This window comes from Balaenoptera physalus (assembly GCF_965194825.1).
Source record: "Balaenoptera physalus genome assembly, chromosome: 5".
Classification (NCBI taxonomy): Eukaryota; Metazoa; Chordata; class Mammalia; order Artiodactyla; family Balaenopteridae; genus Balaenoptera; species Balaenoptera physalus.
In genome coordinates, this window is record NC_138884.1 from 30837216 (window position 1) to 30855555 (window position 18340).

Sequence of the window (18340 nt, forward strand, 5' to 3'; positions counted from 1 at the left end):
ATGAGAGTTCCTGTTGCTCCACATCTTCGTGAATACTGGGCACTGTAAGTGTTCTGGATTTTTGCCATTCTACCAAAATGTGTAGCGGTATCTCCTTTTAATGTGCATTTCCCCGATGACAAATTATGTGGAGCATGTTTTCATATGCTTATGTGCCACCTGTATATCTTCTTTGGTGAGGTGTCTGCTAAGATCTTTAGCCTATTTTTTTAAATCAGGTTGTTTGTTTTCTTACTGAGTTTTAACAGTTCTTTATACATTTTGGATAACAGTCCTTTATGAGAAGTGTCTTTTGCAAGTATTTTCTCCCAGTCTGTGGCTTGTCTTCTCATTCTCTTGGTATTATATATTTCAATCTGAGGTATCTGTAACTATGTGATAATTTTGTTCATTTGGTGGCAAAGAATGGGAACCTACAGATTATATAAAACCCAGAATAAGAACTTATAATCTTCATTATTAAAAATAGGCAATAGTAAATTTACACAGCTTCTTAGGAAACACCATATTAATTTAAAACAAGATAAGAGACTTCAGACAATTAAAATTGTTAGACAGCTAATATCTAAACAATTTCCCTACTACTGTCTCAAAGTTATGGTATCACTCAGTCTGATTCTAGATCTTCTTTTCTTATCAGAAGTACCTTGAGGGTCTCCTCTGCCTAGTCCCTCTGTCCTACTTAATTAAGCACCAGAGATCAAGACTAGCTGTAGACCATTTAATTAGCTAATTATCATTCTTAAGCTAATTCAAACTAGACAATTTGTTCTAAAAATGGCACTGAGATAGTTGGACTACTGTTTCTGTTTTCTACCATCAACTATAATTGCAAATAAAAGAGGAAAGGTCCCCCGCTGCCAAAAAAACCTACAAACCCTTGTATGATGATTTTTCTTGATTCGATTATGAAGGAAAAGGGCCACAGAAGAAAGTATCTATTGGCTTATATTCCCAGAGTTTCTACCCCAATATTCTCACTCTTTTATTCTGAAACTTGGAGATTTTTTTCTTTTTTCCTTAGAAATTTTATTCTCTAAAATACCCTGTTTAAATCTCTTTATAAAATCATTAAGCAAAAGCCATCAGCAAAAAAAGAAAAACAAATATTTATAAACATTTATGCCAACAGCATTAGCACTGCAAGTAGCAATCAATTTTCAACAGGATAGATCAAGGAAGTAAACAATTTTTAAATACATTTCAAAAATCAATAGTTAATCTATCCTATCACTCACTAACTAGCTCATTTCCCCAGCTACACACTTCGATTTTTCTGAAAAACTTGAAGAAATGTTTTGGTAACTTGTAACCTAATGTGATTTTTTTTAAAGAAAAAAAATGAAAGGAATACGTATTGTACATTGATTCCCAGCTAAAGCACTGCCTTGCTGTGTGACATTGGGCAGCTTGCTTCACCTCTTGGTGTCTCATTTGTAAATAATGGCATCGTCCTTGATTAGAAGTTGCTAACTGGTGGCCACATCCAGCAGTGGATATACCTTGTTTGCCTAGCATGTTTTTAAAATTGGGAAATTTCATATTCAAATCCAGATTTCTGATTTCTCTTTAAAAATTAAAAGATTGGCAACCCTGCGCCTATATTCCCTGTGGCAAGAAAGGCAGCAATTGAACAGCAGCTGTCCCCCTTTGGATAAGGCATGGATTCTTGGTGTTGCGTTACCTGCCTGTATGCTCAGCATTTGAGATTCTGATGAACTAAATTACCTCTAAAGTTTCTTTCAGTTCTAACGTTCTCATGTTTAGAGTGAGCCACATAGCAGAAGATCCGTTTCACCTCTCTAAGCCTCAGCTTGATTTGAATAAGGGGATGAGAATAACATCTAATTACCACGTGAGCTTTGGAGAGACAAAATGAAATAGTGAGTGGTGACTGCTTAGCACAGTGACATATATGTAGAAAGTACTTAATAAACAGCAGAGGTGACAATAAACACAAATAATGGTGAACACAATAGTTCAAAAATGATTCTATGATGGTCAATCCAATCTAAGTCAAAATCGACATGCTGATTCTTCTCTTCTGAATGCAACATTGGTCTCATCAAAAAAATCACCTATTTGCCTCTAATTTTTGGAGATTACTAGTTCTTCATTTACCACATGTAAAATAAGAGGCTGAGGAAAAAAAATGAAAGTTCTTGAATAGGCTCATCTCAATTCGATGTATTTTTAAATTACGATAAATATTTTCAGCAGGCATTTTTCAGCAAGATATGCTGCAGCTCTTTCAGTTGCAACTACTGTTCTATTCAGGGTCATTTTAGTTGCCAAGAATAAAAATTCACTCAAAAGTTTCTACAGGAAGCGGGGGCTTACCGAAAAGTTTATATATCCATGGGAACCCAGGAGAAAGTAAACAACCAGGTATGAGAAAGGTCAGGAAATGAAGCATGTTGGGGCACCAGCCACTTGTTCCAGCCTATTTTTCTTTCCCCTGGTTGTCTCTGTCTTTACATCCACTCTAGTCATTCTACACCATCCTGCCTCCTCCCATACCTCATACTTTATATTCTTCTAACTTTAAAGCTTCAGTTGGCAAATGCCCTTCACCTTACCCACCCTCTCCAAAACACTATCTTTCTGCATCAAGTCTTGCTGCTAATGTGCCTGTTTCTTGTGAGTCATAGTTCTGAGAGAGGTAAAAAATTAAAAATAGAACTACCATGTGATTCTCCAATCTCACTTCTGGGTTTATACTCCAAAGAACTAAAAGCAGGGTCTCAAAGAGATATTTGCCCACCCATGTTCATAGCAGCTTTATTCACAATAGTTGAGAGGCGGAAGCAACCCGAGAGTCCATTGTCAGATGGACGGATAAACATACAATGGAATATGATTCAGCCTTAAAAAGGAAAGAAATCCTATCACGTGCTACAACCTGGATGAACCCTGAAGACATTGCGCTAAGTGAAATAAGGCAGTCATAAAAAGACAAGTACTGCATGAGTTCACTTATATGAGGTATCTAAGTGTAGTCAAACTCAGAGAGAAAGCAGACTGGTGGTTACCAGGGGCTAGGGGAAGGGAAAATGAGGAGGAGTTGTTTAATGGACATAGATTTGCAGTTTTGCAAGATGAAAAAGTTCTGGGGATCTGTTATACAACAATATGAATATACTTAACGCTACTGGACTGGACTGTGTAATGCTACTAAACTCAAAAATGTTAAGACAGTAAATCTTATCTTATTTTTTTATCGCAATTAAAATTAAAAAAAAAATTTTCTGAGAGAAGGAATCGATCAGATTTATTCCGATAATCCTTTTGAAGCAAACTACACAAGCAAGGGTCAGTGACAAGCCTATGGACTGACCACTGGTATATTTATTTGACAACTCTTTATTAAATGCCTACTGTTTCCAAACTGTGCTAGGTTCTCAGCCAGATGCCCACCCGTGGCCTGTTTGGCTGGTCACACTAAGTAGGCTTTCCTTATATAACAGGGGTTGATGAGCCATCTCATTTTCACATTTGTAAGTAAAGTACCTACTTCTATTGTACTACATCCTGCCATAGGGTTAATAAAGGGTTTTCTAATTGTTTGTTTGTTTTCTTTGCCCTTGGCTGTTACTACTGTCACTCTGCCAAAAAAAACCCCAAAACAACAACAACAACAAAAAAAAGGTGCAGTTCTTCCATAACTGCTGTGAAAGAACACCTGAAAAGAGCAACCATACGGCGCAATGCTCTTGAAAGGAACCTCATCAATTTCATAGTTCCCTGTAAGTATGCATCAGCAGTACAAAACCTTCCAATACAAAGAATTATGAAACAAAACAAGAATACCCATCAGAATCTTCTTACTTGGCACAAATAGTATGATAGGAAAAGTTGGAATTCTTGCTATGAAAGCAAATAACTTAATTAGTCTCAAATCTATAAATTTAGAAACTATCACTCCAAAGAGTGATTAAACTACTTGCAAGAACTGTCTTAGGTCAGAACTGCATTAAATAAATTGCCTATTACAACATGTCACACAGGCTTAGGAAGGAAACTTTTCAGTCCCTATCTAACTGGATTCCTGACCATTATCAGCTTCTGTGACATCATATTCTCTTGATTTTTTTTCCTCATCGCTGGCAGTTCCTCTCAGCTTTTTTCATTGGATGATCTTTTTCTATCCTTGAATATTGGCATTTCCACAGTTCCAGCCCTGGTACTCTTCTTTCCAACTATACACACTCCCTGAATGAAATCAAAACTCACACCAGAGCTTCTACTTACACATGGATGATTCCCAAATCTACACCTCTAACCTAGACTTCTTTCCGCAGGTTCAGATCCATATACTTGACTACCCACTGTAAAGTCCCTCCATCTGAAAAGATACCAGAAGTCAGTGGCAAAAATAAATCTCATTAGCTTAAACTTTCTCTCTATCCCTACCCCCAGTGTTTCTTAACTCTGCATTCCATTTCTGATTAATCGCAACATCCAACCAGTTGCCAGACATGAGAAGAAATCTAGATGCCCCCTCCTACCTACTTGAACCACCTGCCCGCACTCCCAGTAAACCCCAGGTAGCAATCAGTCACAAGTCCTTTTGATTCTACTCCAAACACATCCCTTCCTCTTGAACCCAACTGCCATCACCTTAGTTAAAGCCTCATAATTTGCACCTGAACACTACATACCTGGTCTTTACACTGCTCTAGCCCCATCATTCCCAAGATTTAACTTGATCAATGTTTCCTCATTTAAAGTCTAAACTCCCTAGAATCCTGACGGCAAGCACAATCTGACTTTCGCCTATATATATTCAGTGGAACAATTATATATTTATTCCCTACAAGAATGTATATTCCTTATGTACAGAGGCCATATTACCATCACGGTAAATGTGTTGAATGAATAAACACTTCTCCAGTCTTTCTTGCGGCTTCCTCACACCTACCCAGCTTCCAAGCACACTACATTACTGGCAGTTCTGCCATTATGCCAGGCCCTCATGCTCCCATACCTTTATGTTCACCGTGCCCCCTCTTAGAACACCTCCACTTTATTCTCCACCTGAGTAGGCTTTACATCTATCCTTCAGATTCAGTTGAACCACCACCTCTTTTAGAAAAAAAAAATTTTAACTAATATTCCTAATAGTCCATTGTGTTCCCATACCCACTGCATGTATTTACTAGACTATATTGTAATTGTTGAGTTATTTGCCTGTCTCTTCCACCAGACTACAAAGTGCTTAAGGGCAGAAATCATGCCTATCTCTGCTGTATCCCCAGTATCTAACACAGTGCCTGGTACTTAGCAGCCCCTAAATAAATATTTACTGAACAAAGCATGAATCTGTCTTATATAGGAATGCCAGGCTTGTCAAAAAAATCTATAGTCTAAGTTGATGGTCAAACGAAAATCAAGAGATACAAGAATGTTTTTCTCTCTTAAAAATATATATGATACTCTACTGTGTAACATATTTTAGTTTCAAGAGAAAATGTACCCCAAATGCATAGATACCTCAACTCCATTTTACAAATAAGTAATGTTTATAATTATGAATATTTTTTTAAATTGCATATGTTACTCTTAGAGAGGGATAAGAGACAATATTTCCAGCCTAAAAATTATGTGTACCTCACCAAAGCATTCTACATTCATTTCAAAGATGTCCTAAAGTTAGCTATAAAAATTAATTTTTAAAAATATTTTCTTTTAAATTGGCTAAATTCAATAAAAACTATTTTTTCCAAAGGCTCAATAAATTAAACACTCTGTCTTATCAAACCAATTTATGTTTGCAGATACTGCCTAAATCATTCTACTTTATAACAAGTTGTTTAAAATAGGCCCCTCATAAGAAAGTAAATATAAGTAGATTTTAAGATCAATGGAGAGAGTCAGAGCGTTTGTCTGCATCTCCTTACTCTACCACACACATTAATGGAACGCAAATTATAATAGTAAATGTTATTTTAACAGAAGAGCTGACTTATTAACCACTTCTGTCAAAGTACCATATATGGACTCCCATAGCCACACTACTGATTTAAGACAAAAGGTAGAGAGCCAAAATCCTCACCCACATGGAAGAAAAGGAAAATATCATTACAGCCCTCTTAACATTGAAGACTTGTTTCAAGCCTCCTCTTAAAAAAAAAAGAATCACTTGGTAACAGCTTGATTATCTGAAGACAAAAACAAGGCTTAATATTCACTTCAGTGCTCAATCTTGTGCTCCATCAATATTTTATCCTTTTGTGGCTACAAATTTTAGAAGCAAAATGCTAACAATGAACCAAAGGACAACTTTCACATATGCTGAAAACATCTGCTTAACCTTAAGTTACCAAGTTGGTTTTCATAAACTGTATAGAAATAATTTTGAGAGCTGTCGCTATATGTCTAATAAATGATTTTGGTTTTATATTTAAGAATAAAAATTTCTACAACAGTTTTTTAAAAGAGAAATAACTAGTTAGAAAACTAAAAAGGACTTTAAGTTTTCTCGGATTTTAGCTGGAGATGTATTCTAAAATGTTAAAATGGGCACATTTAATATATAGTATTCTTTTGGTTCCTCACTCTAAACAACAAAAAATTTCCTTCACACATATTTTCCCTTCTGAGAGCAAAGGAAAAGAACAACATCAAACCAAAACATAATGCTAAAATACAAATGATTTAAACATTTAAAAAGTAACTATGTCTTTATTGGAAAACATCTCCAAAATAACTTCCTGGACAACATGAACATGATTTCTGGCATAAAAATAACACAACTGAGATGAAATATTTTGGAAAGATAATGACACAGACTCTGAAATGCTAAATTCTCACTTCTATATAGAAATAGTCTCTTGTGCAGAAGCAATAAATTATAAACATCTTAAAAAACGTTCTTAGGTTGTTGGTTTCCCATTTGCATAGGATAGATAACTGTGAAAACAAGAAAGCAGAATGAACAGCGTAAATAAATTCAACTCTGGTGCCAAAAATGTTCTAATTGGCCAAACCCAGGGTCGGTATCTTGCATCCATTAGGCAGAAAAGTCTAAACTTCATTTCTGTTTTAGTTTTAAGTCCCTCCTCAGGTATAAAGGTTAAAATATGCATTCTAGAAGAGTAAAGGAAGGGCCTGATCTTTTTGTAGAGATTTTTCAACAGAGGTAACAAAGATCTAGATATAATATCATGTTTCATAACTGAGATGAAGGGAAACATATTATAGAAAACCAGTAATTTTTGAATAAATAGGGTAACCTATTAGCTTTCCTCACCCTGAACTATAATTTTTCAACAGTTGCTATTTCAAATCAATAATAAAGTTAAAGAAAGTAGGTTTTAGAGTGTTTCAAGTAAACAAATCCATAATTTCTAGTAAAAAGGGAAAACCTATTAAAACACTCCAGTACACACTACACCCTCCAGTGGGCAAGCATCCACGGAAAAATATAAAAAGATTTCGTTGGATTTTCCACTCAGTCAATCAGGCCTATAACTAATAAAATGATGGTTCTAAAAACCTCATAGAAGTTCACACTATTTTAATCTCTCGTCTTAGTATATAAGTTAGAAAAAGCAAAGACTTTTCTATAGTAACAATTTAGATGTTATAGGAGAATAATGTTAGAAAATAAACGCATGATCTGCTTATCTTTCCTTAAAAAACAAAGTGCTATCAGATTCTTAATTTCTTAAACTTATAAAAGAAAAATGGTACACAGAGTAAATCACATATAAAGATGTATAATTAAAGATAAAAGTATTCTTTATACCATGAGCTGCAAAGGCGGCACTAATATTTTAAAGCAAAATCCAAAAATTATGGTTCCTTAGTGAGAACTGTGGCAGAAAAGCAGTAGGTTCATTAAGTTTTTCAGGAAAACAACTTACATTATCACCTGGTAATATTTAGTAGTACTGGTCTCATGAGGCTATGTGGTCACTACACACTTAGAATAAAATTAAGAGACTATTTAAAAGAGCCCTTATTCTATATGGCTAATGTTTCATGACTTAAATGATATAATAGAAGCAAAGACTAGATTAAAAGTATTCTACAATGGTCCAAATATTTAGTTTCTCTAATTTACAAAATACAAACATATATTTAATACGTAAATTTAATACATAAATCTGATCTAAACCTAGATCAGATATGAAGATGTATAGTTCCCAAAATGAATTAAAGAATTTTTAAATATATATACTCTAGGAAAAACTAGTACAACTAAGACTACTTAAGGTCTTGAACTTATCACTAAGCTTATGAGACCAGCAATTACAGGACAATAGTGACATCTAGTGGACATTACAAATATATACCACACATATCTTGCAACAAAACCTTTTATTTTCTAGTGTTTCACATATTTCAACCTGTCTGGAGAAGTATATGACAAATCTTTAGTTGTAAACCAAAACAAGCTGACTCTGCTCCCTAAAAGCTTCTCAATATGAGTGACCCAATCATGTGATAAATATAAAATGTTTACCAATTAAAGTATAAGAAGTAAATAACTCAGGTCTTTAAGCACTAAGCACTAATTAAATGTATCAAATACATGACTAAAAGAAGGTCTAGCAACTGGTCCAATATGATTATGATAATAAAAAGAATTTAAAAGATTCTAAATGAAACAAGTGAAAAATGAAAAAAAATTTAAATAAAGAAAATTAAGAGCTGATCTATTTATGAATTTATTCAAGCATGGGAAGAACATATTAACCAGTATAGTCTGTCAGACAAAATAAGAAATGTTTTTAAACTAGAAGAAGATAATCTTATTTATGACAATTTTTCAAAACCAGATTAGTTCTCAAGAAAATTTATAGGATTATTCTTTAAAAGTAAAGGAAGATAACTGGAAGAAAACCAGCTAATCCTCTCAAGAAGTGATGAACTTACCTCAAAGAAGGACAAAAAAACAAACAACAAAAAGTACTTGTGGACAATGTCCTTACTTATTATATGTTCACACATAAGCAGATTTCACAAGAGAACAACACTGCACTTAATGAGAAAGCAATGAAAGTATATGTGATTTTTATTATGCATTTTATCACTAACTCAGGGAAGAAATACAAATATTTAGATCCTAGAGATAGGATCTAAATATAAACACTAAGTCAAATAAGAGTCCAGGCCACAAAGTAACTGGAAGTCTTTCAAAAATCACACATCCTTCCCAGATCTCTCAGAACCACCTAATTTAAAAGATTTTAATGATTATTTGAGCTCAATGATTTTCTGAAAAGAAAAAATGCTCAGGGCCAGAACTTTCCAAGTATACATTTCAAAATCATTGAAGATATCTCTGAAATGTAAATATTTTGGGATTAATAAAATTCAGGTCACAAAAGCACTGTCTTACTGTCTTCAAAAAGTTATCAGAGGATAAATAAATTGTGATATATTCAAACAATGGATTACAACTCAGGAAGCAAAAAGAATGAAGTACTGATACATGCAACAACATAGATGAATCTCAAAAAAATTAGGCTGAGTGAAAGAAGTCTTACATAAAAGTATACCCTGTATGATTTCATTTATATGCTATTCTAGAACAGGCAAAACTGCTCTATGGAATGAATGAATGAATGAATAAACAAAATCACAACAGGAGTTACCTCTAAGGCTAGGATAGAGATGGAGATTGGGAAGGAATATGAGGGAATTTTCTGGGGTAATGGAAATGTTCTAAATTTTGTCAAGAGTTGGGGTTACACAGATGTATGCATTTGTCAAAACTCACCAATAATATACTTAAGATTTATGCAAAATTTATATAAATTTTACCTTAAAAAATAAACCTTAAGCAAATATTAATAACTCCAGTTATCATATACCATGCTAAAGCATTTGGGGTGATGTGTATAAATATCTGCAACTTATTTTGAAATGCACATAAAAATTAGATAATGGACAGATTATAATAAAGCAAATATAGCAAAACATTAACAACTGTAGAATCTAGGATATAAGTATGTTGGGGTTCTCTATTTAATTCTTTCAGATTTTCTGTATGTCTGAAAATTTCCATAATAAGATGTTGGGAAAAAAATAAAGATGACAATCAGAATTCAAAAGAAAATTAAAAATATAAAAAATTTAAAATATGTTCTCTAAAATATTAACAATTTTCCTTTTATATATTAACATTTTAATCTGTTTAATGTCAAAAGTGACCATCTTCTAAAGAGCAAACATTACAGGACAAAATATTTAAAAAAATTTTAAAGACATACCCGAATTTCCTGAAGATTGTGAAAATTATTTCCTACTCTGACTGAGATCTTGCTTGGAGTATAGCTTTCATCAGATTTGTAGTCCGCATAAATGCATAATGTCTTCACTGTTGTTTTTCTTCTAAAGCAATAAAGTAAAAACAAGCCTTTTATCACGTGGAAAGATTATATCCAAAACATGTTATCTTCTGATTTTAAAAGTCATATAGTTTGCTAAAATGAGTATTTGAATCAATAATTTCCATGTTCTTTAATTTTAACAATGATGAAAATGAAGAACATGTGAAAAAACAGATACACATGTTATACTTTTACAGACATCTCTTACCTAGAACATGGTCAAGAAACAGATGTAAGCAAACAAGAAACAGTTAAGCCAAAATAGGTACCTTAGACCGCAAACAAGCATTAAGAGTTTTCACAGTTCTCCTCGTTTGTATTTTAGACGAAGAAATTATTCTAACAAGCTTGTTTTTCTTTACTAGTTAGTAGTTAATTACTTAATTTCCTATTTTAATACTTGAAAATAACTAGCTAAGTGAGAAACTAATTCTAGCAAAAAGAAAAATGTTTAAAAAAACAGAAACAGAAAGTATAATCTTATTACTTAATGCAAGAAATAAAATTCTACTGCTTTTAAAACATACGTATCTTAGAAAAATAAGCAAAGAATACATAACAAAAATTGATCTCAGAAAAATGCAAGTGGCCAGAAAACATGAAAATATGTTCACTCTCCAATAATCAAAGAAAGAGAAATTAAAACATACATAGACATTAGTCTTTTATCATATTGGGAAATATGAAAATAACTGATAATACCCAAATTTGATTAGAAAAAGGTACTTCCATAGCCATTTAGTAGGTAGAAAGCCTTTGACTCACAAATTCAAAAAAACAATAATAACACAACTACTCTAAAGCAGATGAAGAGAAATCTTTATTGTTCTGCAGTTAAATTACTGAAAAATTATAAACAACCTAAATATCATCTCAATACAGAATTAAACAGATTACAATATACCCAATTTAATGAAGTACTACACAACTATTTAAGATACACATAGATATGTAGTTACAGTAGGGAAAAAAAGCAGATTACAAAACAGAATATAAAAAAGGATCGCATTTTGGGAAAAACAAAAAAATTTTTAAAGTCATATAAACCTACATATGTATAGAAAAAGGCCTAGATAGTATCACACAAAAATAGTAAAAGTAACTATTTTGATGCTGTGAAACTTATTTTCTTCTTTATGATTTCTATATTTTCTGATTAATGTTTTAAAATAAGCATGTATTATTGTGGTCATTAGGGGGAAAAAATGGACAATTTAAATATCAACCAAAAAAACCAGAAAGAAGTCTACTTAAACGTGCTTTAAAAGTTAAGATCTGATATAAACTGGCACTCACTTAATGACGAGCTCCTTGAACAGAAGTAGCCTGTGTCAAAAGTCAGTCTATAAAAACAGCAGGGGATCTATAGCTCTTAGTGAGGGGACCAAACTTCTATAGCTCAAGTTTTTCACCAGAAAGGAATGGGGAAAGTTAAGGACTTTTCCTCAAATAATAAAGACAGATCAAGATGTAAAACGCTAAATACTCAGGAATTGCTGACAGGATAAATACCATTACCAGATTTTCAAAAGAGGCCAGCGGTATCAAACTGACATCGTTCTCTGTCTGCTGCGCCAGGAGGGAGACAGGAGGGGAAGCGCAAGGAAGAAGCGGAAATTTTGAAGGGCATACAAAAGATCTTTTCCCTGATGCACCAGCCATAAACAGGCAGTGAAAGGCCTTTCTTATCATGGAGAGATCAAAGATCATGAAGATTACCCTTAAGGATTTCTTTCTTTTTTTTTAAACAAAAGCAAATCTAAAGGACCAAACTTTTTGCTCAGAATAATTTCATCTCTAAGTTATTAAATTCAGGATAACTTAGTCGCTGAACCTAAAGATAACCAGGGTTAGGTTAGAAAGGCAAAGAATAATAATAACACTAATGATTATAAACACAACAGCAACAGCAGAAATAGCAAGTGAATAAGTGAATACTCTGTGTCTGGCCCAGAAGAAATGCTTTATATGTATTATCTCATTGACTCCTTAACCTTGTGGTATAGGAACTATTATCACCTCTATTTACTGATTAAAAAAAAAAAGTAACACTCAGGTTAATAACTGGCTTAAGGTCACAAAGCTAGTAGGTGGGCAGTGTTGTAGTTTACGCATGTGTCTGCCTGCCTCATATGATCTTAACTACTATCACCTTCCTATTAATTAATTGTACTTAGCTTATCCAGCATTGTCATTGACACCATTTAACAGTAACATGTAGATGTTTATAATTCTTTAAATTTGAGCTACATCATGGTTTCTTACCCTCGGGTCTATGTAGCCCCAGAAATCTTATGTATAACTTATGCTATATATGTAGTTTCATTAGATTTGCAAAGGAAACTGTGACCTCCCATAAAGTTAAAACTGTTACTCCATAAAGCCTTTTAAAATTACTTATAAATTTTATCTCGTGGTAAATTTTAAAAATACTATTGCTTAGAAAATCATGCTGCTTGTCCAGTGGCAATGCATGTGGGAAGGAAGCACATACATTGTGCTACAGGACTTTCCCTCCCACCATAAACAACCAGAATACCAGACAACATATATGAAACAATCGCCTGCAGACACTGAATGACAAGACGCAAAGGCCTGTAAGTCCTAAGAGAAAGGAAACGAATGAGGTGAGCCCTATGAATAACTGGGCTTTCTGACTGATGGCAATTTCCCAACTGCTATGCAGGCAGAGAAAAGCCTAAAAGAATCTTGCAGTCTCACTGAACTGAGGAAGGAGTTATACTGAGAAAAAACTCCAAAAATCTGCCTGGAGTCCCCTTGAGTCTTTGAACACCAATCTACACAGGCATAGATAGGGTGAAACTCCACAAAGACATGCAAAGAACAGTTGCTGGGGGAAGAACAATTACTGAGAAACAGTAAGCCAAACAATTCCCAGAGCTTGCACAGAGTAAGCAAACATTAGAGTTCCCAACAACCAAAGTGGAGAATCCAAATAGCTCCTCAAATGTCTAGGACATTCATTTGAGATCCCAGGAGGATCAAGCCTTTGTATTCCATGAGGCTAATCTTGCCCAAGAGAAGTGATCTTAAAGAGTGGTCTGGGGATCCATGGGGGATCTGTAGGGGATTTCAAGATCCTTTCAGGGCATCAACAAGGTCACAACTATTTTCCTAATAACACTAAGATGTTACTTGCCTTTTTCAGAATCATTCTTTTATGAGTATACAGTGGAGTTTTCCAGATGTGATCTGACACGGGATACTGTAAAAGATTTAATGAAGAAGCATATGTGTGACTCCAGCTGTCTCCTCTGAAGCCAGACACTAAAGAGATTCACAAAAAAAGTAAAACAATAACACTCTTCTCACTATTTTTTGTTTTGGAAGAGACAGTTATTTTTCATCTAAAAATGTTATTTATGTTAACATAATAGGTTAATTATTTAACTTTAGATGAATATATAGATACTTTAAAATTCCTCAGCTATAATTTCCAATATGGTAAATACTGAGAGGATATAAAAAAATAAACAGAAGATCTTTGGAGACCTCAATAAAAGTTTAAAGTGGTACTGAAACCAAAAAAAATTGGAGGCTTGCTGCCCTTGAGCAGGGATCAGCAAACCACATCTCAGAGGGCAAATGTGACTGACCACTTATTTCTGTAAAAAAAGTAATATTGAAGCAAAGCAACAGGCATTCACTTACATACTGTCCATAGCTGCCCTTGCACTACAACAGCAAAGCTGAGCAGTTGCCACAGCTTAAAACATAGTTTGCGAGGCCTAAAATATTTACTATCTACTCCATTACAAAAAGTTTGCTGACTTCCACCCTAGAGTAAAAGGTACTCTAGACCACAGTAAAGGGACTTAAAATGAAGCCTCAAAAAGATCAAGTTGATTCTTAAGAACTTACCTGCCTGCCAGAACAAAGTCTAATCGTCTTTAAAAAACAAAATCCAACACTCAACATGGTAAAATTTACTATACCCGGCATCTAATCAAAAATTACTACAAAGAATTAGAAAAATATAACCCATAATGAGGAAAAATCAGTCAATTAAGACAGATATAGAAAAGACAGAGATGATGGAATTAAAAAATAATAATTTAAAAAGAGAAAACATAAATATCTACCTATAGGTATATAACAAACCACCTCAAAACTTAGTGGCTTAAAAAAATAATCATTATTTTGTTTATGAATTTGGAATTTGGGCAGGGCCCAGAAGGGAAGGCTCCACACAGCATTGGGTATGGCTATTTGACTTGAGAGGTGAAGGACCTGCTTCCAAGATGGCTCACTAATACGGTGGCAAGCTGGTGATACTTGTCAGCTGGAGCCTAGCTGAGAACTTGGGTTTTGATTCATTTTTTTTATGGTCTTCTCCATTTGATGTGGGTTTTCTCACAGCATGGTAGATGGGTATCAAGGGAGAGAATCACATAAATGAGAGAGAACAAGGCAGATTGCCTTTTATGATCAAGCCTTAGAAATAACAGTATCATAACATCCATACTCTATTAGACAAGAAATCCACAAAGGCCTGACCAGTTTCAAGAGGGGAGACATAGATGTCGTCTCTTGATTAAGTAGTACCAAAGCTGAAGAAGAGCATATGCAATAGGAAATAATAATGTGAGCATACTGGAAAACATTGTCTCGCTTCCCTGGAAATCAGGGGGTGGAACTGAAAGTTCCAACCTGCTAATCACATGGCTAGTTCTCCCCACAACCAGCCCCCACCCTTGAGTGGAATCCAAAAGTCACCTTCCCTAAAGTGTTTTCAAGAGCCTGAGAGCAAGAAGTCAAATATTATCCCATTGCTCTTAAAATTCAGGAAATTCCAAGGGTTCAGGGAGCTGTGAGCCAGGAACTATGAATGAAGACCAACTATATATGAGACATCTGAATAACCATGTATTCTTCTTATAAATCACAATACTGTAATAACTGAATACTAGTAACAACTTTGGGCCAATAAATTAGATAATTTTGATAAAATGGACAAGTTCTTTGAAAAAAACAAATTATCAAAACTGATTCAATAAAATAGATAATCAGCAAGGATCTACTGTATAGCACAGGGAACTCTACTCAATATTCTGTAATAACCTATATGGGAAAATAATCTGAAAAAGAATGGATATATATATATTTATAACTGAATCACTTAACTGTACACCTGAAACTAACACAACATTGTAAATCAACTATACCCCAACATAAAATAAAAATTAAATTAAAAAAATAAAAAATAAAAAAATCTGCTGACAACTGAGGCATAAAAAAACTGTATTTTTCTTGGGGGAGAAATGACTCAATGAACATGGGAGAAAAATTGGTAATGAAAGAGAAAATCTGTGCTATGGCAAAAAAAAAACTGATTCAAGAATAGAAAATCAATTAAAGAAATAAGATGTTGTATGTTTAATTAAAAAACCCAACAACTTCACACAAAGAAAACTCTGGGAACAGATAGCTTCAATGGTGAATTTTATCAAATATCTAAGCAAGAAATAATAGTGATTCTATATGAATCCTTTTAGACTAAAAAAACACAATAGAAAAGATGAATGAAACTAAAAACTGGTTCTGTGAAAAGATAAACTAAATTGATAAACCTTTAGCCAGACTCATCAAGAAAAAAAGGGAGAGGGCCCAAATCAATAAAATCAGAAATGAAAAAGGAAAAGTTACAACTGACACCACAAAATACAAAGAATCACAAGAGACTACTACTACAAGCAACTATACACCAATAAAATGGACAACCTAGAAGAAATGAACAAATTCTTAGAAAGGTACAATCTCCCAAGACTGAACCAAGAAGAAATAGAAAATATGAACAGACCAATTACCAGTACTGAAATTGAATCAGTAATTTAAAAACTCACAACAAGCAAAAGTCTAGGACCAAATGGCTGCATACGTGAATTCTACCAAACATCTGGAGAAGAGTTAACACTTACCTTTCTGAAACTATTCCAAAAAATTGCAGAGGAAGGAATACTTCCAAACTCATTCTATGAGGACACCATCACTCTGATACCAAAACTGGACAAAGATACCACAATAAAGGAAAATTACAGGCCAATATCACTAATGAACATAGATACAAAAATCCTCAACAAAATACTAGCAAAGAGAATCCAACAATACATTAAAAGGATCATACACCATGATCAAGTGGGATTTATCTCAGGGATGCAAGGATTTTTCAATATCCACAAATTAATGTAATACACCACATTAACAAATTGAACAATAAAAACCATATGATCATCTTAATAGATGCCAAAAAGCTTTTGATAAAACTCAACAACCATTTATGATAAAAACTCCTCAGAAAGTGGGCATAGAGGGAACATACCTCATTGTAATAAAGGTCATATATGATAAACCCACAGCTAACATCCTACTCAATGGTAAAAAGCTAAAAGCTTTTAAGATCAGGAACAAGACAAGGATGCCCACTCTCACCACCTTTATTCAACATAGTTTTGGAAGTCCTGGCCACAGTAATCAGAGAAGAAAAAGAAATAAAAGGAATACAAATTGGAAAAGAAGAAGTAAAATTGTCACTGTTTGCAGATGACATGATGCTATATATAGAAAATCCCAAAGACACTACCAGAAAACTACTAGGGCTAATCAATGAATTCAGTAAAGTTGCTGGATACCAAATTAATACACAGAAATCTCTTGCATTCCTATACACTAACAACAAAAGATCAGAAAGAGAAATTAAGGAAACAATTCCATTTACCATCGCATTAAAAAGAATAAAATACCTAGGAATAAACCTACCTAAGGAGGCAAAAGGCCTATACTCCAAAAACTATAAGATGCTAATGAAAGAAACTGAAGACAACACAAACAGATGGAAAGATATCTTGGATTGTAAGAATCAATATTGTTAAAACTACCATACTACCCAAGGCAATCTACAGATTCAGTGCGATCCCTATCAAATTACCAATGGCATTTTTTACAGAACTGGAACAAAAAATTTTAAAACATGCATGGAAACACAAAAGACCCCAAATAGACAAAACAATCTTGAGAAAGAAGAATGGAGCTGGAGGAATCACATTCTCTGACTTCAGACTATACTACAAAGCTACAGTCATCAAAATAGTATGGTACCGGCACAAAAATCGACATATAGATCAATGGAACAGGATAGAAAGCCCAGAAATAAACCCATGCACTTATGGTCAATTAATCTGCGACAAAGGAGGCAAGAATATACAATGGAGAAAAGATAAGTGGTGCTGGGAAAACTGGACAGTTACATGTAAAAGAATGAAACTAGACTATTCTCTAACACCATATACAAAAATAAACTCAAAATGGATTAAAGACTTAAATGTAAGACCAGATACTGTACAACTCCTAGAGGAAAACATAGGCAGAACACTCTTTGACATACATCGCAGCAAGATTTTTTTGGATCCATCTCCTTGAGTAATGGAAATAAAAACAAAAATAAACAAAAGAGACCTAATTAAACTTAAAAGCTTTTGCACAGCAAAGGAAACCATGTAAAAAATGAAAAGACAACCTACAGACTGGGAGAAAACATTTGCAAATGATGCTACCAACAAGGGATTAACTTCCAAAATATACAAACAGTTCATATGGCTTAATATAAAAAAAAAACAACCCAATCAAAAAATGAGCATAAGACCTAAACATATATTTCTCCAAAGAAGACACACAGATACCCAACAGGCACATGAAAAGATCCTCAATATCGTTAATTATTAGAGAAATGCAAATCAAAACTACAATAAGGTATCACCTTATACCAGTTGGAATGGCCATATTTAGAAAAATCTACAAATAATAAATGCTGGAGAGGGTGTGTAGGAAAAGGAACCCTCCTATGCGGTTGGTGGGAATGTAAATTGGTGCAGCCACTATGGAAAACAGTATGGAGGTTCCTTAAAGAGCTAAAAATAGAGTTACCATATGATCCAGCGATCTCACTTCTGGGCATATATCTGGAGAAAACTGTAATTCAA

The 18340-nt window shown here is 33.9% G+C and overlaps 1 protein-coding gene across 4 annotated transcripts in view; it reads right to left on the reverse strand.

Moving 5' to 3' along the window:
• ANAPC10 (anaphase promoting complex subunit 10) overlaps nucleotides 1-18340 on the reverse strand; it is a 106484-nt gene that overhangs the window by 66738 nt on the left and 21406 nt on the right. For all 4 annotated transcript variants that reach the window (XR_014264086.1, XM_082463476.1, XM_082463475.1 and 1 more), the window contains exon 4: nucleotides 10224-10344. Coding sequence is in view for 3 of the 4 variants with exons in the window: in XM_082463476.1 (XP_082319602.1) it covers nucleotides 10224-10344 (121 nt within the window). In the remaining variant the exon portion in view is untranslated. The remainder of the gene's footprint in view (nucleotides 1-10223; nucleotides 10345-18340) is intronic.